This window comes from Aphelocoma coerulescens, chromosome 3 (assembly GCF_041296385.1).
Source record: "Aphelocoma coerulescens isolate FSJ_1873_10779 chromosome 3, UR_Acoe_1.0, whole genome shotgun sequence".
In the NCBI taxonomy this organism is placed as follows: domain Eukaryota; kingdom Metazoa; phylum Chordata; class Aves; order Passeriformes; family Corvidae; genus Aphelocoma; species Aphelocoma coerulescens.
The window spans coordinates 106,790,357-106,810,518 of record NC_091016.1 but is presented as its reverse complement, the minus strand read 5'-3'; the positions used below and the strand labels follow the sequence as shown (position 1 = coordinate 106,810,518).

Here is a 20,162-nt window from a genome sequence, read left to right as displayed (position 1 = left end):
ATAAAACTTAAAAGAATGTAAAGAAGTTTATTAGCAGACCTAAAAGAAGGAAAAAAAGTCAGACTAAACCTTCAGAGTACTTCCTCCCACCTTTCTCCCTTCTCCCACTGACAACGTAAAAAGGCAACCCTTGAGATTTTCAATCAGTTTACCACCTCTATAATAATCTTTTTCAGTTCACTTAGGGAGTGTCTCTTGCTCATGCTATGGAGACATCTCCACAAGAAACAGTTCTCTCATGCCTTCAATGTCACAGCAAGACAGCCGCCCGGGTCAGTTCTCTGCTCATATGTGAGAGTCCCTACCCTCGTCTTACAGCTTTCCCCACAACTGCTTTCGAGGGTCCAGTCTTGAGCTAATGGGGTACCATATTAAAGATGAGCTATTCAGAAGCAAAGGTTCTCTTCACCTATCTGTGGGAGCATCTTCATCTCCAGGAACAGAGGCCCTCCTCCTCCCCTGGGAGCAAGGGTCTTCATCACTTTCATCTTTCTCTGTTCAAGCTTCTCATCAAATCACAGCTACTTCAACATTTGCTTATTTCAGCACAGGTACTTTTGCTCACAGTTGCAGTTTGAACGCTCCACCCCCCCATACTTTCATGAAATTACAACGGGTACTCTGATGTATCATAGTCTATCACCATAGCCTTACAACAGGATTTCAGCTTATAGGTTTGAAGAATCTCCTCTTTCTCCTCTCTCGGGTTTCAGCTCTTCCTTCTTCACTGACTTTGGTGTCTTTATGGTGTTTCCTTCACGTGCCTTCACCTTTACTCTTCCTCTGACTCGGGAGAGGATTGATGTCTGCAGGCTTCGTCTGTTCTGCAGAATCTTACAGCACTAAAAGGGTTAATCTCACCCGGGCCTTGCAGCTGGAATTTGCCTCTCGATGTTGCTCACATGATCTTTGCCAGGCAGCGGCCTCAGATGAATTTCGGCCTCACTGGGTGAGGGCTGGCCTGGCCGAGCCGCAGGGCCGCCTGCACGGAGCAGGGCCGCGGATGGAACAGGGCCGCGGATGGAACAGGGCCGCGGATGGAACAGGGCCTCACGGCTCCGGGGTGGCTGTGTCCCGGCCGGCCCGGCCTGCACTGAGGGGGCTGTGCCAGGTGTCCAGCGAGCAGAAGAGGCTGAGATCTCAGCCAAGCTGCGCCGCAGCCGACCTGGCCGGGCCATGCTGAGCAGGGACCGGCCTGGCCCCACTGGGCCGCACCGCAGGCCCCCCAGTTACCTGTCCAAAAGCCGGAAGCAAGAGAGCTTTCCTGGGGTTTGTTCATTCTTAAATGTGGATCACAGAGGCCTGTCAAGCTTCTTAAGTGGCTTAAAAAAGTTGCCAACATTCAGACTAGCCAGTTGATTGGTTCTCTTGGGTCATAGAGGAAGCTGTAAACACCTCTTTGCAAGAGAATCACTTCCGTGGCTGATGGAGCCCTTTTAACTAAAAACCCAAACTATGCTAAACCATGACACCTACTTTCAGTGAGATGTGTTAAGCATCGAACACCTCAAACTATTAAAAATAATTAAAGTAGCCTTTGAAGTAGCACACACTTTCTAAAAAATTGGTTTTTATCTTTTAAAACTAAAGAATCTTTTCCCCCTCTTACCATCTTCCGATTTCTGCTTCCAGTCATTTCTCAGTTTTACTCTTTGGTCCTTGGACAAAGCATAATTCTGGACCTTTCACTATTCAGTCTTGATACCTATCCTGTCTATGCATTCTTACAACTGAGCAGCTGAAATTCAGAGAAGGATAACTGCCACATTTCTCTTAAAAATCTAGCCATAGGAGGTATATTGGCAGCAGATTTTCAGTGGAAACCGCCATTTCCACCCACAGCCCAGCTGCCACATTTAAACCATGCTGTGTAGTGCTTCCACTCTCTTGGGAGGCTATTTTCATTTTCCTTCAGAGAGTCTTCTACAGTCTAATGGAACTCACCATTGGCTATAAAAAGCAACATTATATGCCATAGTATTTTTTTTTAATTGTGATATGACTCAAGTTGAAGCCTTCTTATTCTGGACTAGAATGTGATGGAATTCAGTTTGGCTCCTTTGTTTGTTTTTTTTTACCTGAACAGGCATCCTTCCTTTCATCAGATATATCAAAAAAAGACCAGATTGAGGCAAAGCCTTTTAGACATCCGGTTTTTAAAGTCATGTGATTAGCCTAAGAGGTAAGCTTTCATTTTTAGACTAGAATATTTCTAATTCTCCTAATAATGAAAAATAAAAGCTGAAAAAATATCAGCTGAACATGAGATGCAGATTTGTCCTTAGAGTCTGCCAACAGCTTGAACCAATTTCTTTATGAAAGGTAAGCTTGTAACTTAGTAGAAATACTACCTGCAAGACTCCCTAATACTGCAGCAAAGCAACTTCTATGTGCTGCCGAAGGATACTAGTTCAGTAGATTATTATCACAAACAAATATGTGCTTTTCAGGGTGTAAGTCATGGCAGGGGAGCAGAGGTTCTCAATCCTTTAACAACCTGAATTTAGAATATTTCACACTTGAATGACTTGTAACCAACTGTGCAAGACAGAGGAGTATCCTGTGGCTTAAGCTGGAGGTGAGACTCTGGTACATAAGCATTGAAGTGTTTGAGCTTGTATCACTTTGCTTTTGTCATTTTTTTCCTGTATTTTCAGATGTTTACTGATGAGAGTCTTGTGTTAGAAGGCTGCTCCACACTATTATTCCTTTCCATTGGTTATATTCTGTAGCTGTTAGCTTTTTTGATCAAGTAAGAATCTTACTGCTATAGTTACGGGAAAATTGTTGTATCCTATTTCTTAATTCTGAGCCATATGTCTTTCTTAGTTAAAATTAAGTCAGGAGTCAGTGCTACGCAGAATTGTTGATAAGAGTATTTGTGATAGGAATCAGTAGCTGATAATGTCACTATAGTAGCCCTACATTATAGAAATGATGAAATGACAGTATACTCTATTACTCAATACTTAAGTACATGCTAGAATGATAGTTTGACTTACTGTGTTCTTATTAAATATGATCCATCAGGTCTATGTCTAAGTGGTTGATTTTACTTATCGGTATCTAGCCATGTTTTTAAATGATGGACAGTATAGCTACATGAACCACCTTTGATTTCCAGCAGTTTATTTCCCTTGGTTTTTGAATGCTTGGACTTAGCATGTTGAATTGCTTAAAGGAAATCACATTTAAAATATTGGAATAGAAAGATTTCATATCATGTTCAAGGCTCAAACATTGTGACTGTGCAAAAATGTTTTGTAGCTGATAGATGCACTCTTGAAGCATATTCTGACCCTTTCAAATTGGTGATGATTGATTGTGAACTTTTCCATTTTATGATATGGTATTATAATGAAAACTAAATAAATTGGAATTTGCCCTTCCCTCTACCTGTAAACAAAGTTGTCATTACCACTGAGGCTGAAAACAGGATACACACAAATCTGGACACCTTGACAGCTCTAGATGATGCTTTTATTCAACAATGTAGCCATCATTTTCATCTCTATATAGAAAAATAGAAGGTTTTCTTTCCCGAAGTTTTTCTTCAAGTTTAGATATTTTTTTAAGTAAATGTGGACCTCAGGATTTTGATTCAGTGCAGAAGTCAGTGTTCTTTGAGTTAGTGCAGAAATGGTCACTGGCTTTGCATGTTCCCATTTTTATGTGTCTGGGTTACATCTAAATCAACATCAAAGTGCGCAGAATCAGTAGCCACTTGGCAAAACTTGATTATATGCATTTCATCTAATGAATCAATGAGTCATTAAACCTGTGCTCTTCACACTATCCTGCACTCGTTGATCAGCCCCACTATTCAAGGTTCTGGCAACAAGACATTATCAATTGTGTTGGCTGGCGCTTGAACACACAGTTAAGTTGGGTATTTGCCATCCTAAGATTAGAAACTCCAGCATTTGTCTGACATTGGAACATACAGGTAGTCTTGAAAAGATTGGGAAGCTGTAGGGAGGAGAATTATTCATGTTATGTGATAAAGCAGCTGCAGAAAGGGAAGAAACAGGTTTTTGGGTTTCTCATTATGAAAATATTACAGTACATGGTTCTACATTCTAATAGGTCCTGTCTTTATTGAATCTGGACAGAATTAAAAAGAAAAAGAAGAGAGAGAAAAATTCTTGGACTTGTCTCACTTTTAACAGATTCCTAAGTGGTAGAAATACAAGTTAATCACCAGCACCTCCCTTTATTGTCGCTAGGCAAAGTGTCTAAAACGTAAGATGAGTAGCCTCCCAGGAGGTTCCGGTTTCTCTGCCCTGAGTTATGAAGGGAGCTGACCGTGACATGTATAGACTTAGGTTTTAAAAGCCATGGTAGGTGAGAGATGAACCCCATCAATGACATTATAAGTCATTGGGCAATCAGATATTATATTGATTTATTTATATAAATACTTCAGAATAATCCACAACTGCAGGGCATGTACTTTGCTAACCTATGCCGCCACATAAGTTTTCAGTGTCATAATGTGTTACATATATTTTTTATATCTTGCTTTAAATGAGCTCTCCATGGCTTGGAGTTTTCCCATGTATTTGTACAACACTTAGAAATACATTGCTGTGCCTCATTTTTCTTCACTAAACAGCTCTTGTATTTAGCCAATTAAATAAACTTGTTTGAATGGGTTAGTTTTTGCAAAACTTAGTTTCCTTTTAGTTGTAGTGTCCCAAGAGCAGAGGCTTTGCTGGTGGGTGAAATGATCTCACCAGCCAGAGGGCCAGGTTAGTTTGTCAGTGTTCCTCACAGGGTTCATCTACACCATTTTGGAGTCTCAGTGAACTGGGCTGGGTAGATGCTTCACATGGAGATGAAATGAAATAAAATGAAATAAAAGATTCATGCTTTGACTTAATGTACTGTGACTGTATTAACTACATCAAAGCTATTCTACTTTATTTTGTTTAAAAATATGTATTTCAATATCTGAATTTCTAAAAGAAAAACGCTTGAGTTTTGAGCTCCATGTTTTACTTCTGGCACATCATTCTGTCTCATTTGTTACTTCTAACTCCTTTTGGCAGTGCTGGTTTTTAGACACTAGTTTTTCTTTGAGGTTCATTTAATTAAATATTGCTCTATATGGGTAGATCTGTGGTATATTCATGTCTATTCATATGTTTAAAATGGCTCTGAGGTGCAAAAGGGTAGAGTTGGCTTTTAAAATTCTGTGAAGAAAGTATCACATCCTCTTTCTCTGCCTTTTGTCATCCAACATGTTTCTGGGAAGTTCTGTAATTTTTCTTACTGTTCCATAATGTGGAAGAGTAAATATTTGCAAATCCAGAAGGAAAAGTGGTCTGAATGTTCTACATTTCACTCATTCCTGTCACTGTAGCTTGTTCCTATTAAGGTAAATTAATAGTTTTCACTGAACCGAGTTACTATTGTATACATACACATACCTAAACTGAAAAGTCAACAAAGTCATATTTGGTACAAATGAATGAAGTAAAGATGGTATGTTTTGATACTGCACACATAAAAGCACTTCCTGCTTATAAGAATGTGATTATTTAATCAGAGACAGAAACCCATGAGAAAGCCTGAAATACAGAAAAACTGTAGAGATTAGTTTATTGTATTTTATAAGATATTTGTTAATTTAAATTATAATTTAAATAGATAAAATCATATTAATTTGGGCACACTTTTCCAAAATTATTTAAGCATGTAAAACATGAGTGGGAACCCAGATTTTCCAAAGCACTGACTCTGGATTAGTGCCCAACTCCAGCTGAGAGGATAGGGATTAGGGCAGTCATTCTGTAAGTGGACTTAGATGCTACGGTGCTTGGCAGTGCAATGGTTGCAAGAAGCATGCCTGTTTCTGGAGCAGTATTCAAGGCTCTGGCTCAGTTGCCAGCAGGCTCCTGGAAAGCAGATTTGAGTAAGCTAGTCTTTTAGACTGGGATTCATAGCACATAGGATGCTAGCACAGAGAATTTTAATCCATCTGGTTGGAAGCACCAAAACAGTGTGTCCCAGCTCCATCTTCTAGGCTGCAATTAGCCGTTGCTAAAATAAAAGCCCCAAACCACCATATCTTGCTTGGACTTTGACCTGTTGCTTTGACCATTTTCTCTTGTATAGCTTAGTGATTGAACTTTAGCTTTCACAGCCTGGGAAGGTTTGGCTCAACACCTCCCATATTCCAGAAGAGTATGCAGTCATTATGTGGGACTTTTGTGGGGTAGAAAAGATTCCTGACCAGTGTGGCTTAGAGAAGCAATTTTTAATTTCCCACATGAAGTTTGACTTTACCACCCTGCAATTAGCACTGTCCACTGCTGCTCATTCCTGTAGCAATTTGGCTACTTTATACTTTAAGCAGTGTTCAAATATGGATGGAAAATCATCTTCAGATGAAGGAGTTTATTCTTGCAATTGAGTAGGCAAATCACAAGGCTAGAGTTAATCTCTTTTTCTGAATTTATTATCCTTCTTTCATTCCTAACAATTCATTAATCCAACTTCACCAGCAGAGCTACTAGCTCTTCTTTATAATACTGCATAGTCTTCTGGGAAGGGCAGCCTACTGGAGTGCAGGAAATTCAAGCTGTAGGATTTTCTGGAATCTAAATATTTATTTTCTGGTCAACTTCTATCAATTGATAGTATCAGCCCTTTCAAGATAATAGTCACTGCCTTAAGAGTGATTAAAAAGGTTGCAGTGTTATGCAAATTAATTTGATTTGCTCATTCTTAAAAGGCTGGATTTGTTAGAGGACTTAACTGATAAATGCCTGTTTTCTCTAAAACTCTAAAACTGTTTTACCCTAAAACTCTTCATCTGGAGGTCCGGACTTGGAAGTTATCTAGTCCAAACCAAAAATAATACCTAACAATTTCCAGTGTATAGACGCCTTGGGAACTTTCTGCCTGAAGCGTTAAGCAGAAATTTGCTTCCAAGCATATTATTCTTAATTTGCTATCTTAAATATAGATGTATATGTGTAGTGGTTTGGCCCAAAATACTGATTACTGTTTATCTTCTGTGAGATAAGAACTAGGAGAAATGCAAAGCAGGCACCAAAATTGAAAGAATATAAAGAAGTTTATTAACAGACCTAAAAGAAGAAAGGAAAAATAATAAAAAAAAATCATACCACACCTTCAGAACACTTCTCCTCCCCCCACGTTCCTCCCTTCTCCCACTGACAATGTAAAAAGACAACCCTTAAGATGTTCAGTCTGTTTACCACTTCCATAATAACCTTGTTCAGTCTATTTAGGAAGAGGAGACTCTCTTGCCCATGCTATGAACACATTATCACAACGAGACAGCCGCCCACTTCCAAATAACTTTTCTCAGTCCATTTAGGAAGAGGAGTCTCTCTGCTCGCATGTGAGTCCCCTCCCCCAACTTGCAGCTTTCCCACAACTGCTTTCGAGGGTCCACTCTTGAAGTTTTTTGGGGTACAGTTTTAAGGTTGAGCCGTTCAGAAACAAAAGTTCTCTTCACCCATCTCTGGGAGCATTTCATCTCTAAGAAATCTCTGGGAGCATCTCTAGGAACTGAGGTTTTCTCCTTTCCCATTTGGAGCAAAAGTCCTCATTGCTTCCATCTCTCCCTGTCCAAACTTCTCATGAAATTACAGCTGCTTCAGCATCTGCCTATCTCAGCACAGGTGCTTTTGCTTACAAGTACGAGCTGAACACTCCACCCTCCACATCTTCATGAAATTACAACAGGTACTCTGATATATCATAGCTTCACAACAGAATTTGTGAATGCTGTGATGCTTTAAGCATCTCCTCTTTCTCTTCCCTCAGGTTTCCAGCTCTTCACAGCACTAAAAGGGTTAATCTCACCTAGGCCTTGCAGCTGGAATGTGGCTTATCAGGGTGTGTTCTGCAGGTGGAACAGGCCCATGGCTCCAGGATGGCCGTGGCCCAGCCCAGCCTGGCCCGAGCAGGGCCTGGGCTGGGCCCGCTGGCCCCTGCACGGGGCCCGCAGCCACCTGTGCCAGCACCGGAAACGAGACAGAGCCTCTGCCTCGAGGTTTACTATTCTTAAGTGCGGATCACAGAGGCGGTCACAACTTTAAGTGGCTTAAAGAATTGTCCATATTTAAACTGGCCAGCTGATAGGTTCTGTTAGGTCATAGAGGAAGCCGTAAGCACCCCTTTGCAAGGACATCTGGGACTATGCTTGCTAACCTATGACAATATGATAAAGTTCCACCTCACAGCCACTTCAGATACTAAAGTACTTAATTTAGTGTTTCTGATAACCTCATTAGGTGTTTGTGTCACAAATTTTTAGATCCTATTCCCTACCAAATGTTTTGGTTTCTGTTAAATTAAATTCTCTCATGAAAAAAAAGAATGAGAACAGTTTTACTGAGGACACTTTTTAGTTTAAAAATGATTTCATAAGATTTTTCAAAGTGCTACTAAGAAAGAAAAAGTTAACAATACTCCAAGAAAAATATTATTCAGATTTAGAGCATAACATTGGCATCATCTTATTTTTCTTCACTTGTATCTTATAGCATGAGGCATCTGAAATACTAGATTTAATAGAAAAGAGATACAAATGAAAAAAGAATGCTGGTAAACATGGCACGTAAGAATTACTTTATCCAAACTAGGTATTTAAAGTCTTAATAGTCATATAACCTCCTTTTCTCATTTTCTCATTTTCTCGTTTTCCTCTAAGAGGAAAACCTCCTCCAGATAAAGGTGTCATGTTCCAACTTGGGTGTGTGAGGTGGCGTATTGTGGAGGGAAAACTGTTGGTCAGTGTCTGATTTAGAAAATCCCTTGTATTTCCGTGGTCCTATGCTATGTATATTTAAATACATATGTTAATTGTTCTAGATTTTAAATAATAACCATACTAATTATATTGGAAAATATTTTATATTAGTAATAAAATATATTAAAAATCAATATGTTCAACTCTAGACAAGAAATATGTATTTCCTGAACAATGCTCCTACTGAATGTATCAGTGAGTAGTATCATCAAGTTTTTAATGGAGAAAAATTGCATGAGAGTTAAAAAAATACTGTAAGTCATCTTCTAACTAAGGAGTATAAAATGATATATTATTTCTTCCATTTCTTCAATTATTAATGTCTATATGTCCTCTTGGAGATTATCACTGTGAAATTCAACAACATTCTTTCCACAAGAATTATTCATGACAGATTCCAAAAACCAGAGGTGACTGAGACACACAGCAAAGCAGTGTAGAATATTCAAAAGTGTGTTTCAGGAAGCCCAAATATATACCCTGCTGAAAGCCAAGAGAACTGAAGCGTGAGGAGAAAATAAGACAAAGACAGCTGACCAGGGAAATACAGGGAGCAATGAAAGAACGGATAAAGGCAGACACGACACATAAATCAATGGGGTCAATGCTGTGAGCAGGGATAAACAAGTCTAAAAATAACCAAATAAGGGGATGATCGCAGGACCCAAAATTGAATATGTAGAGAAAATTGCAAAAGCTGTAAGGACAAACAATAACAGCTTTCACAAATATATGAGGAACAAGAGGTCAGTGGGAGAGACTGTAATATCCATATGTGGGGAAGTCAGTGGCAGAGGCTGCTGGGAAGCCAGCACAGCCTTCCCCTTGGTGTGTTCTCTGGAGAGACCACAGGGAACATGCCAGAAACAGAGAGAAGTGTCCTGAAGGCAAAATCTGAAAAATTAATGAAACAAAGGATGAGAGTGGAGCAGGTTAAGAAAGAAAAAGAAGAAAATAGGGCAGCTTAACAGTAGGCTTCAGGTCTGGTGGCCTGTTTCCCAGGTTTCTGAAACACATGGTGAAGGTTTTTTAACTCTTTCAGTCTATGAAGTGTACAGTACATGGGGTATATATAAGCTGTGTGAGGTATACAGCTGAAAGGCAGAAGGAAGCCAGTGCAAGCCAGCCTTATAAAGGTTTTATATGAAAAATCATTGCAATGGTTTGTCAAGTATAAACCCAAGTACAGACAAAACCTGGTTCAGGGTTGTGGAATATCTGGTACAAATTAATTAGGAGAGTTGACAAAGGCTTAGTTGAAGTTAACTAGTGATAGGACAAGGAGTAATGGTTGGAAGTTGGAAGAGGAGGAATTTAGGCTGGATATGAGGAAGAAATTCTTCGCTGTGACAATGGTGAGGTATTGGAACAGGTTGCCCAGGGAGGTTGTGGATGCCCCGTCCCTGTTCAAGGCCAGCTTGGACAAGGCCTAGAGCAATCTAGTGTAGTGGAAGGTGTCCCTGTCCATAGAAGAGGGGTTGGAATTGATAATCTTTAAGCTCCCTTCCAACCCAAACCATTCCGTGATTCTATGAACTAGTATAACCCTTGGAAAAGTTATATATTTCCAAGCCTTAGTGTTGGACCCAACCATTAAAATATACAAATACTTGTTTCTTGTAGCTGCTGATGTGTCCTCAGTTTTAGATGTATGAGCAAAGACACTGAGAATAGATTCATAAAGTTATAAACTAAAGTTAAAGTTCACAACTTTGCTTGAATAGCTGAGCTCCAAATAGTTACTTAATGAGATTTATAAAAGCATCAAAGTCATTGGGCAGCTAACTGGAATTGATTTCCATTACCAGTTATGCACTTTCCAGGGGGGCCCTGAATCCCAAGTAATGCCTTAGATTCTCACAAACTTTATAAAATACTGTGTAGAAGACCATAAATATATGAAAAAATACTGAAGATGACAAAAAACGGCAGTGACAATTTCTTTCTACCTTTGACCAATAATTTGTATCTAAAAAGTCATGCAGTTCTTCTTAGTTGTCAAATACAAAAATTAAACAACATTTCAAACCAAAATAGATGTGTTTGTTATCCCCCTGTCCTCTGCTTCACTTCTTACACTTTTGTGAATTCCAAAAGACATTATTTTCGGGCATTACTAGATGAAAGCTGTTAAAAGTATTTACTGTTCATAAATGAAAAAAGATTGGGCCAGGATGGAGTTAATTTTCTGGCTTTAGTGTGACAAAATGTCCAGTGTCAGATGGGTCTTTGAACAACCTGGTCTAGTGGAAGGTGTCTCTGCCCATAGCAGGGGGGTTGGAAGTAGATAATCTTTAAGGTCCCTCCCAACCCAAGCCATTCCATGATTCTATGAAGAATTTGAGTTTTTATGAATGCTAGTGGGGAAAAAAGTTACACATCTGTGGGTGCCCTTCTAGTTCAGAGCCACCTGAAGTGTCATCATTACCTCTTACAATGTTCTAAGAAGGTTATAATAAGAGGAAGTAAAAAAATCCTGGGGATTTCTGGGGGTAAGCCTACTCACATCTTTGGAAATAAATATTTTGAGAAAATACAATTTAACAAATAATGGCATTGGAAAAAGCTATAGTGAGGGTAGTATGCATCCAAAAGAGAAGGAACAGAAACCAAGAAAGCAAAGACACAACCATTCAGTAAATGTTAACCTGTTCCCTTAAATCATACTGAACTGATACGCAAGTTTCTGAAAGCTGCCTGAACCCTAGGATGTGATCCACTCTTGTTTTCCAGGATGCAGCCTCTGTTAGACACCTAAATGAAGCAGGTTCCTCCCTGATTATCCATCCATTTTCCTTGGCACAACACACACTCTGAAATTCCAGTTCTGAGGACAAATTCTTCTGCCTTCTTTCAGAGCTCCATGTGGAGAGTTTAAAGAGGCAGCTGCTGAAACACCATAGCACCAGGGAAAGCACCAAAATAAACCTGGAGTAGTCAGAACTACAAGAAACAGTGCTTCCCTTTCACCCCTGCTTTTGTGCAGTGTCCAGACCAATGGATATTGAATTCCTGTTTCTGTCTTTACTGTGATGATGTGGGATGTTTTCCGTGGAAAACCTACATTTCCTCTTGATTCTGGGCAGCTGAGTCCTGACCAGAGGAGGACTCACAGGACAGGAGGCAGGACAGTCATTTGGCAATGAACTGTCGTGGTGATCTAGGACAGGGATTTCTTCTATATTTATAGGTTGTACTTCGAAGTGTTTTTAGATAGAAACAAATACAGTCCAAACAGAAAACACCAGAAGCTTAGGGGTTGCTACTTTTCGGGTTTAAGTCTCTTAGAATTAGTGAAGATTTGGGCTTTTGCTCACCTATTGCATCAGAGTTTCTTGCTTCCAAGTGCACCAGGGCTCATCTTCTATAAGAGGATGCTCTTCCACAGAATATGCCACATGACTTGCTGATGGAGCGTGGCTCTGGAGTCTGGAGGTTGTCAATCTATTCCCCCTCCAGCCTGTATCACTAGGCCCCAACTTAGATGCTGGTGTCTGGAATCCATATCCCACTAGGACTACTACCCTACTCCCAAGTGAGGTGCTTTGGAATCTGGCTAGACAGATGTACTTAAATTTTATGCCATATTTCTCTCTAGTTTTAATGGAGGCAGGTGATTTTAGGCATGCTGGATTAGACTTTAAAGACACCTGTTGTCCCCACAGAGAGAGAGAGGCACCTGTGTTGCACGGAGAAGGTCTCCTGTAGCAGGTTTTCCATGAATACTGTCTTTTGTGACTCTGTATGTTCATTAGATATATGTGTGCCAGGCAGACTGTGGTTTGAAATTTAGGTAAGACAATACCTAAGTTAGGCACTTAAATAAAGTAATTGGGTGCTTAAATAAATTTGTTTTTACCTAAGTAGCAGTTTAAGTAATTGGGATGCATAGCTGCTGGTATGCAATTAAATTAGACCAAGATCAAGACCTGAGGATACCACACAGGGCACATCTGTAGTACTAAATGTGGTGAAGCCCCAGGTTTTTCAGTGGTATGTCAACAGAATATGAAGCATTATAAGAATGGAGAAAATAAGAGGGCCTCGGTGTATTGAGATAAAGGGAGAAAGACTAAAACGTAAAAGGGGAAGTTACTAGTAGATCTGCAGAAAAGGTTATAAAGAACAGTTTAAATATCCCAAAACTAGTTAATCACAGAAAGAAGGCTAAAAACTGATACAGCTTGAGTAATATTTATAGTCACACAATGAAGAAGTTCAAAGATGAGGTTCTTTGAACAAAAAGTAATGTGTGTGTGCAGTCACTCTGTACAGAAGGTTATAGAGGTTACACAAGGGAGATCAGGTTCAACAAACACAGATTATGTGACCTTTGAGAAACAGGTAGCTACTCTGGTAGAGTACTACTCTGAAATACTATTTCTGTTACAGTGCATTAAAATACATTAAAATGATCGATAAGGAAGGGGTACTCAATTTTTTAAAAGTCTGACTTTCTTCATTGACAACAGATTTTGTTTATTGTTTGAATTTTTTGATATGAGAACACTTCAAACACTAGCCATGATAATTATTGGGGTTGGTTGTGTTGGGGAGCTTGTTTTCCCATTTATCCAGCCTTGTAGCATATAATGGAGAAAAAAAGGGGAGAATTTAAGAGTGATTCATTATTTCTTTATTATTATGTTATTAGTTATAATAATAACAAACAACAACATTCAGAATATGATCATATTTTCATTATTTAAACATCGTTGAAACGTATCTTAACTGCACACAGTCAAAATACTGAATACTACAAAATTATGAAGCATTTCTTTATTCCTGATTGTTGTACTGCTAGCTACAGGTAGGACAAGTTTGCTGGTTTTTTAACTATATTCATCTGCCTTAGAACAGAGTGTAACATGCCAAAGAGAAAATAGAATGAGAAGGAAAAACACACATTTGTATCACTTCTGAAACTGTTACGCTGTCATGTATGTGTGACATTTTCAGGCAAATAATAGTCACTTGCATTTTCACAGGTTTTGTAAGTGTCCTCCCCCTTGGTTATCATTGCCTAAACATCATTTTACTTTGAAAACATGCATTTTGAGAACAGCAGCTGATCATGATGTAGAATTAGAATATATGATTAAATGAAATCTGGAGGATCGTGTAATAATTTGCATCTTTTATTTTTGAACAGTGTTTATGGCTGTCCGTTGGCAAAAAAAAGAAAAACACAAGATAAACAACCCCAAGAACCAGCCCCCAAAAGAAAACCCTTTGTGGTTAAAGCAGACAACTCTTCAGTAGATGAGTGCTATGAGACTGATGGAACAGAGGAAATGGATGAAAAGGAAGAGGAAGAAGAAGAAGAGGATGAAGAAGAGGAGGAATATTCTGACGATAATGAGGAGCAAGGTGATGAGGAGGAGGATGATGAGGAGATAGATCGAGAAGAAGAAGAGGAGATTGAGGAGGAGGAAGAGGAGGATGAAGAGGAAGGTGAAGATGTGGAGGATGAAGAGGAGGAGGAAGAAGAAGAGGAGGAAGAAGAGGAGGAGGAGGAAGAACGTGGTAATAATCAGAGTATTAGTAAAAAGTAAACAATGTGTGTTTTCTGGGTTAATCTTCCAGTGTGGTGTGTGAGGATTTAGCTGTTCAGTTCTCATTAAAACTAATGGAAGTCATGCAGTTAAATCTCTGTGCTCCACACTGAAAATATACCCCACTGTGTTCTCTTAAAATTTATTTTAATAAGTCTGTCTTCCAAATATTTTTTAATACACCAGCACTCACATTTCAAACAAGGAGGGTGGAGGTGTGTCTGTGCTAAAAATGCTTGCATAAAATGTAATCCTAGTAGTGGATTAATGCATGCAGTTACCAGGAGAATATTCACAAAGGTAGAAGCAAAGCATCAGCTACAGCTGGGTGCCTGTACTGATCATTTGCACGTGTATTTGCTAGATCTGTTTATACAATGTCAACAATTGCCCACATAAATTCTGTCACAAGTTTGCAGATAATTTTTTTGAGCAAAAATACCTCTTCCCTTCAAAAATATTTCCCTATACTTTTCCCTACCCCAAGAAACTATTCAGAATTAACTATTATAACATACTTCAGTTCTTTTAGACTTGAATTCTGTGTGCTTTAGTTGATTCTATTAAAATGTAGTGAGTGACAGGTTTACATAGATAACGTCTTTCTAAAATGTGTCTATTTTTGTTATCATGCCGTGGCATAAATGCCGTTTAGACATACAGGTTACTGATAGTAACCAAATTAATGCAGTAGCAATGTGATTAGCCTATTCAACTTTCTCTTTTTTTGGGATATTGGACTTCATATAATACTTTCAAAATATGTAATCACTGTCCATTTACTCCATATGCTGATGACAGACATCATAATGCTCTGGGGTGAAATGAAGGAATCATGCAAAAATTAATGAGCTATCTAAAAAGTATTTTGTTCCCATTTCCAGGGAACACGTTTTTGGTTGGGTAGATTCACCTTTCTAACCAATAAAAATATAAGAAAAGCTTTCAGCACTCCTCAGTTGGATTCCTCTTAGGAACCAGGTATGAAAGTTGTATGACTTTTGTTTCAGCATTCTGTAAGGTCAGATCTTAAATCTTAAATAAAGACTTTGGAAGTATTCTTTCCATTTGGGTGAGATGGTGGCCAGCTGGGTGGCTATCAGAGTTTTCTCAGATACTGCATCTGTAGTGTTTCCTCAATTGCCTAAATTTGCCACAAAATTGGTAGAGAATAAATGGTCAGTCTCAAAAGTTGCATGAGTTTGATGCAACAGGGAAGTAATTTCCTTTTGCAGGGAACTCTGCTGTTTCAGAACCTGGAAGAGAAGCTGTGTTAGATCAGGCTGATGTGCAGCTGCTGTTGCTCTCTTGATGAGCAAGTGCAGGATGTCCAGCAGTTTCTTTAACAAATAGTGGTGACTGAGTTTGTCAGTGCTTAGATTATGGTGCAACTGCTGTGATTTCAGCTGACATTTAAAACTTTGAATCTACACTATCAAAAATGATAAAAGTAAAAAAAAAAGCTAAAGCAAAACTCAAGAGCTCAAGAAAATTGCTTCTGGCAAGCCAGCAGGCTTGATACTCAGTTTATTTTTCTATGATAATGAAACACAGTGGTTTACTTATTCCAACACAGTTACACATGCAGTTAGTGGTCCTAATCAATGTGAAGAGGCTGACATTGTTTTTTGACTGCTTTCCTTCCATATATAGTAGGCTGTGGTTAAGAACTGCAAAAAATTTACAAAGGTACCTCTATTAGCTGCTCTGCGTATTACTTGAAATTAAAATTTATGTAGGTCAAGTTTTTCTTAGGAACTCATTCTATTCCAGTAACAAAACAAATGTACATTAATAAACAAATATATGTTCTATCTAAAAGATTAGTCATTAAGAAAAATTCCTCATAAAACCAGAAATGTGATAATAGAATTTTATATGAAAAGTATTTCATGATCCTTTTGAGTATCAACATAGTACTCAGTATGCAACAGTCGCAGTTGGAGCAGAGATGATTTACAAGGAAGAGTTGCTAGCAATTAATGAGGAAGATAGTATGGAGTTCCTTATGTCTATGCCAAAGAGTAGAGAGTGATAATAGTTTGGTTTTGGTGAGGTCTAGAAACTAATCAATAAATCATATTTTAAAAAATAGTTTATTTCCTGTTGTTTCCAACAGGGATAATGATGTTTCACTTTATCTTGCTTGTAGTATAACCTGCATTGGTGAAATTTGGACGGCTGATTTTCCAGGGAAAAAAAGGTGCAAAATTAGGTGTTCTTAAACTACATGGTCTGAATATGACTCTTGCATTTATCTATTGACTGTATGGAAAATTAGATCTGTCAGCTATGAATTTAGTTGATTTAGCATCAGTCACTTGCTGCTCACTACAAGTCTCAACACAATATAGTAGCAAACCATCTTGTAAGTCACCTTAGCAGGAAGTCTTAATGTGTCTTAGTATTCCTATCCCTAGAAACAAAATGCAGAATTATCCACTGGTCACCAGGATGCCTGCACAGTTCTCGTATAAGTTTCTGTCACTAGTGCTGTAGATGATGGCAGTTCAGAAAATTTCCAGAAGTAGCTATAGTCTAGGTGAACAAAACAGTTAAAATCATAAGTATTGGTGACAGAAGAAGTTCATCAGCAAGTATAGGATAGGACTATAGAGGCAGAAATGGGGAGAGGAGGAAGGGAGAGGGTGGGAGGGTAAGTGTGAGGTATTTTACCATTTCTTAGGTCAAATTCAGTTTTCTAGTAGAAAAGGGTAAATCCTGGGAAACTCAAGTATGTCACTGGTGTGTCCTTGCCCATTCCTGTTTTGTTTAAAGGAATGGGAATTTTGGATGAGGTTCTCAGAAGATAGAGATAATATACAGGTAATGAAGGTAAACAGTTCTTACTGGAAATACTTGGGCATTCACTGAAACCATCACAGCCTTTTTGAAAATCACATTTTGTAGCCTTGTTCCTGGTAAACTAAAGGACTTGGAGAACATAGCTATATCCTATCAGTCTCGTAAATCTCAAAATATCAATTTAAAACTAAAAGGAAAGAAAACAACAAAACTTTTTTAGATGAATCCTAAGTTCTGTGCTTGTACTTCTGTACACAATCCTTTGAACCAAAATTCCTGTTTTAAACTCTCCGTCAATGGCTAGCATATCCTCTTTAAATTTCCGTTAAATCTGCATCTCTTTGAAGAGCAGGTATTTATCCGTCTATCTATGAAGAGATTTGAGAAGCCCTTATGTTCAACACAGCCACTAAATGAAAGATGAATCTTTCTGATTTTCCTTCTATCCCAGGAAAAAAAGGACAGATAGGGATGACCTGTGTTACGATAACCTAACCTGTAAATTGAAATACAAATGGGAAGGAGTGAGAGTAAAGGCTACTTTTGGAGCACCCTTTCTTTGTGATGGCAATGAACCTTTGGATTAAAAACTGACGTGTGCATTCAATTTGCAAAGCAAACCGAAGTACCTTCTTCTGAGATGAGCTTCCTTCAGGTAGTTGGATCCTAAAGACTCTTTCACAATGCTTTTCTATTTAAAAAAATCTCCTTTGGAGGAACTCCCAGAACAGATGTTCCAAGGACCATTTAGTCCATACCACATGAAGACATTCAAAATGCTTGTACTCTGGCTATTTTCTAATCAGGAACAGGAGGAGTTAGGTTGATTCTAGACCTAAGGAAATTTAATACATAATTTAAATCCATTTCACAGATGATGCTACAAAAACTATTGCAGTTTCTTAACAGGTGAATTTTGCATCTTTTAAATGCTCCCTTACATTTTCTGTTGAACTCAAGGTAGTTGGCATAACCAGTATACTAATATGTGGTATTGCACCTAATTTTTCAAGTGAAATACACTTCAAAAATAGCTGTAAACCACAGATAGCAATGTGTATTTAAAGGAGACACAGTACAGGTTTTTCTAATAAAAGAAACTAGCACATGGACATAGAGATAGATGTTCTACCTATTTTCATATTTCATAGAATCATAGAATTATTTAGGTTGTAAATGACCTCTAAGATCATTTAATCCAACAGTATTTGTTTAAGTTGTGGGATTGTTTTTAAAAATCTCATAATATGTTTGTGTTTTTACTTTCATTTGCATGAATTCAACACAGACAGACCTTCAAAATGTGAAATCCACCTATCAGCTCTATTAAGATTGTTAGTGCCCTCCACTATCTTCCTGATCCCCTTAGCAGACTGCATCTGAAGCACTTGTGTCCTGTAAGCAAGGAGACGCAAACACCAATGTAAAAGATGAAAGAAGCCCATGTGCTGAGGAAAGCATGGTGGCGCACAGCTGGAAAGCTGTGCATGCTGCTGAAAACACTCCTGATAAAGTAAACATCTTGATGAAATGATGATAACCTATCTGTATTAGGAAGGTCATCTGTCAGCCTGCTGACCACTACTCATATTCATTTATTTAAACTGTTAGCAGGAAAGTGGTCATCTATTTGGTGAACACAGTTAGGTGTTCAGTCTTAATCAGAGCAGAGAGCTACACTCACGTGTACCTCACAAACAAAACACTTAATAGAAATAAATTCTACCTTTAAATTAAGAGGCCAGAAAGCATAATTTCACTGCTTAGGACAATGTATATGGGAAAAAGTATCTTTTTCAGGGCCAAAGAAGACTAAACAAATAACTGATATTTTCATAATGCAAAGCACATTTAAACTCTTTGCTGGTAAACTTTACCGCTGTACTGTACCTTGGTAAAAGAAGATACCCTGTGCTTGGGATGTCTCACACCCTAATAATAACAACCTGAAGAAAGGAAAAAATTAGAGTTGCTGCTGGAAGACATTTATCCTGGCCATTACATTCTTTTCCTCTGGATAAAAAGTAAAAGCCTTTTTGGTCTAGTTACCAAGTGCTCAAGCCTGGGAGTTATTGAGTAAAGCCTCAGCATAAGAACTTTCATTGATACTGAGATCAGCTGTTGATTAGAGCACAATGCTAATAATACCAAGGTTGTGTGTTTGATCCCTTTATGGGCCATTTTCTTAAGAGTTGCACTTGGGGTTCCCTTGGGGTTCCCTTCCAACTCAGAATATTCAGTGAATCTGTGATACCTTCTTTTTCCATTGAAGAAGCAAGCATGGATTACAACATGTCCTGCTGTTTAGCTGTTTATATGTCATATTGAGAGATTCAGACTCAGCATTTTCACTAAAAATTTTTGTTGGAAATAATTCAATTAAAAAATATGGAACTGGTAGTTCAGACCTGGAAACCTCAAGGTTGTTGGAGTAGGGTGGGGAAACAGCTAGCTGGTAAATACCCCCTGGATACTTCTAGTTCTTCTGGAAAAAGTTTGGATCTTTTAATTATTGTTGTTATATGTTTGTGGTTGGCTGGTTGGTTGGTTGCTCGGTTGCTCGGTTGGTTTGTTGATTGCTTGGTTGGTTTGTTGATTGCTTAAGTATGACTCAAGTGTTAGTTTAGTAAATTTTGCTTTGTTCCATGCTCAAGGTCTTTACTATACATAGACAATATAATTTAAACTCATTAAACAGCATTATTTAAACATTATTTTTTAGTTCTCTGAAGTAAGTTTGGGTCTGATACTGAGCTTGTTTGCATCAAGGCAAATCAAGAATAGCTTTATGTCAGTAGAGTTCCATTTATGTGAGGTGGTGTGTTGCACATGTCATCCCTAACTTTTCCTCCCTTTGAAGAACTGTTTTAGAAGACTTACTTCTGTTTGAATGTTTAACTCAGAAGCTCAGTAAACCTTCTGGGCTGTGTCTGGAAACTTACATACCCCTCTTCATCTTAGCTTCCACATTTAAAGTTAGGAACGTACTTAAGTATCATTCTCATTTAGTG

The 20,162-nt window shown here is 38.4% G+C and overlaps 1 protein-coding gene across 1 annotated transcript in view; it reads left to right on the top strand.

The window, feature by feature from the left end:
- MYT1L (myelin transcription factor 1 like) overlaps positions 1–20,162 on the top strand; it is a 179,023-nt gene that overhangs the window by 63,366 nt on the left and 95,495 nt on the right. The window contains exon 5 of the mRNA XM_069011517.1: positions 13,944–14,314. Within this exon, the coding sequence (XP_068867618.1) occupies positions 13,944–14,314 (371 nt within the window). The remainder of the gene's footprint in view (positions 1–13,943; positions 14,315–20,162) is intronic.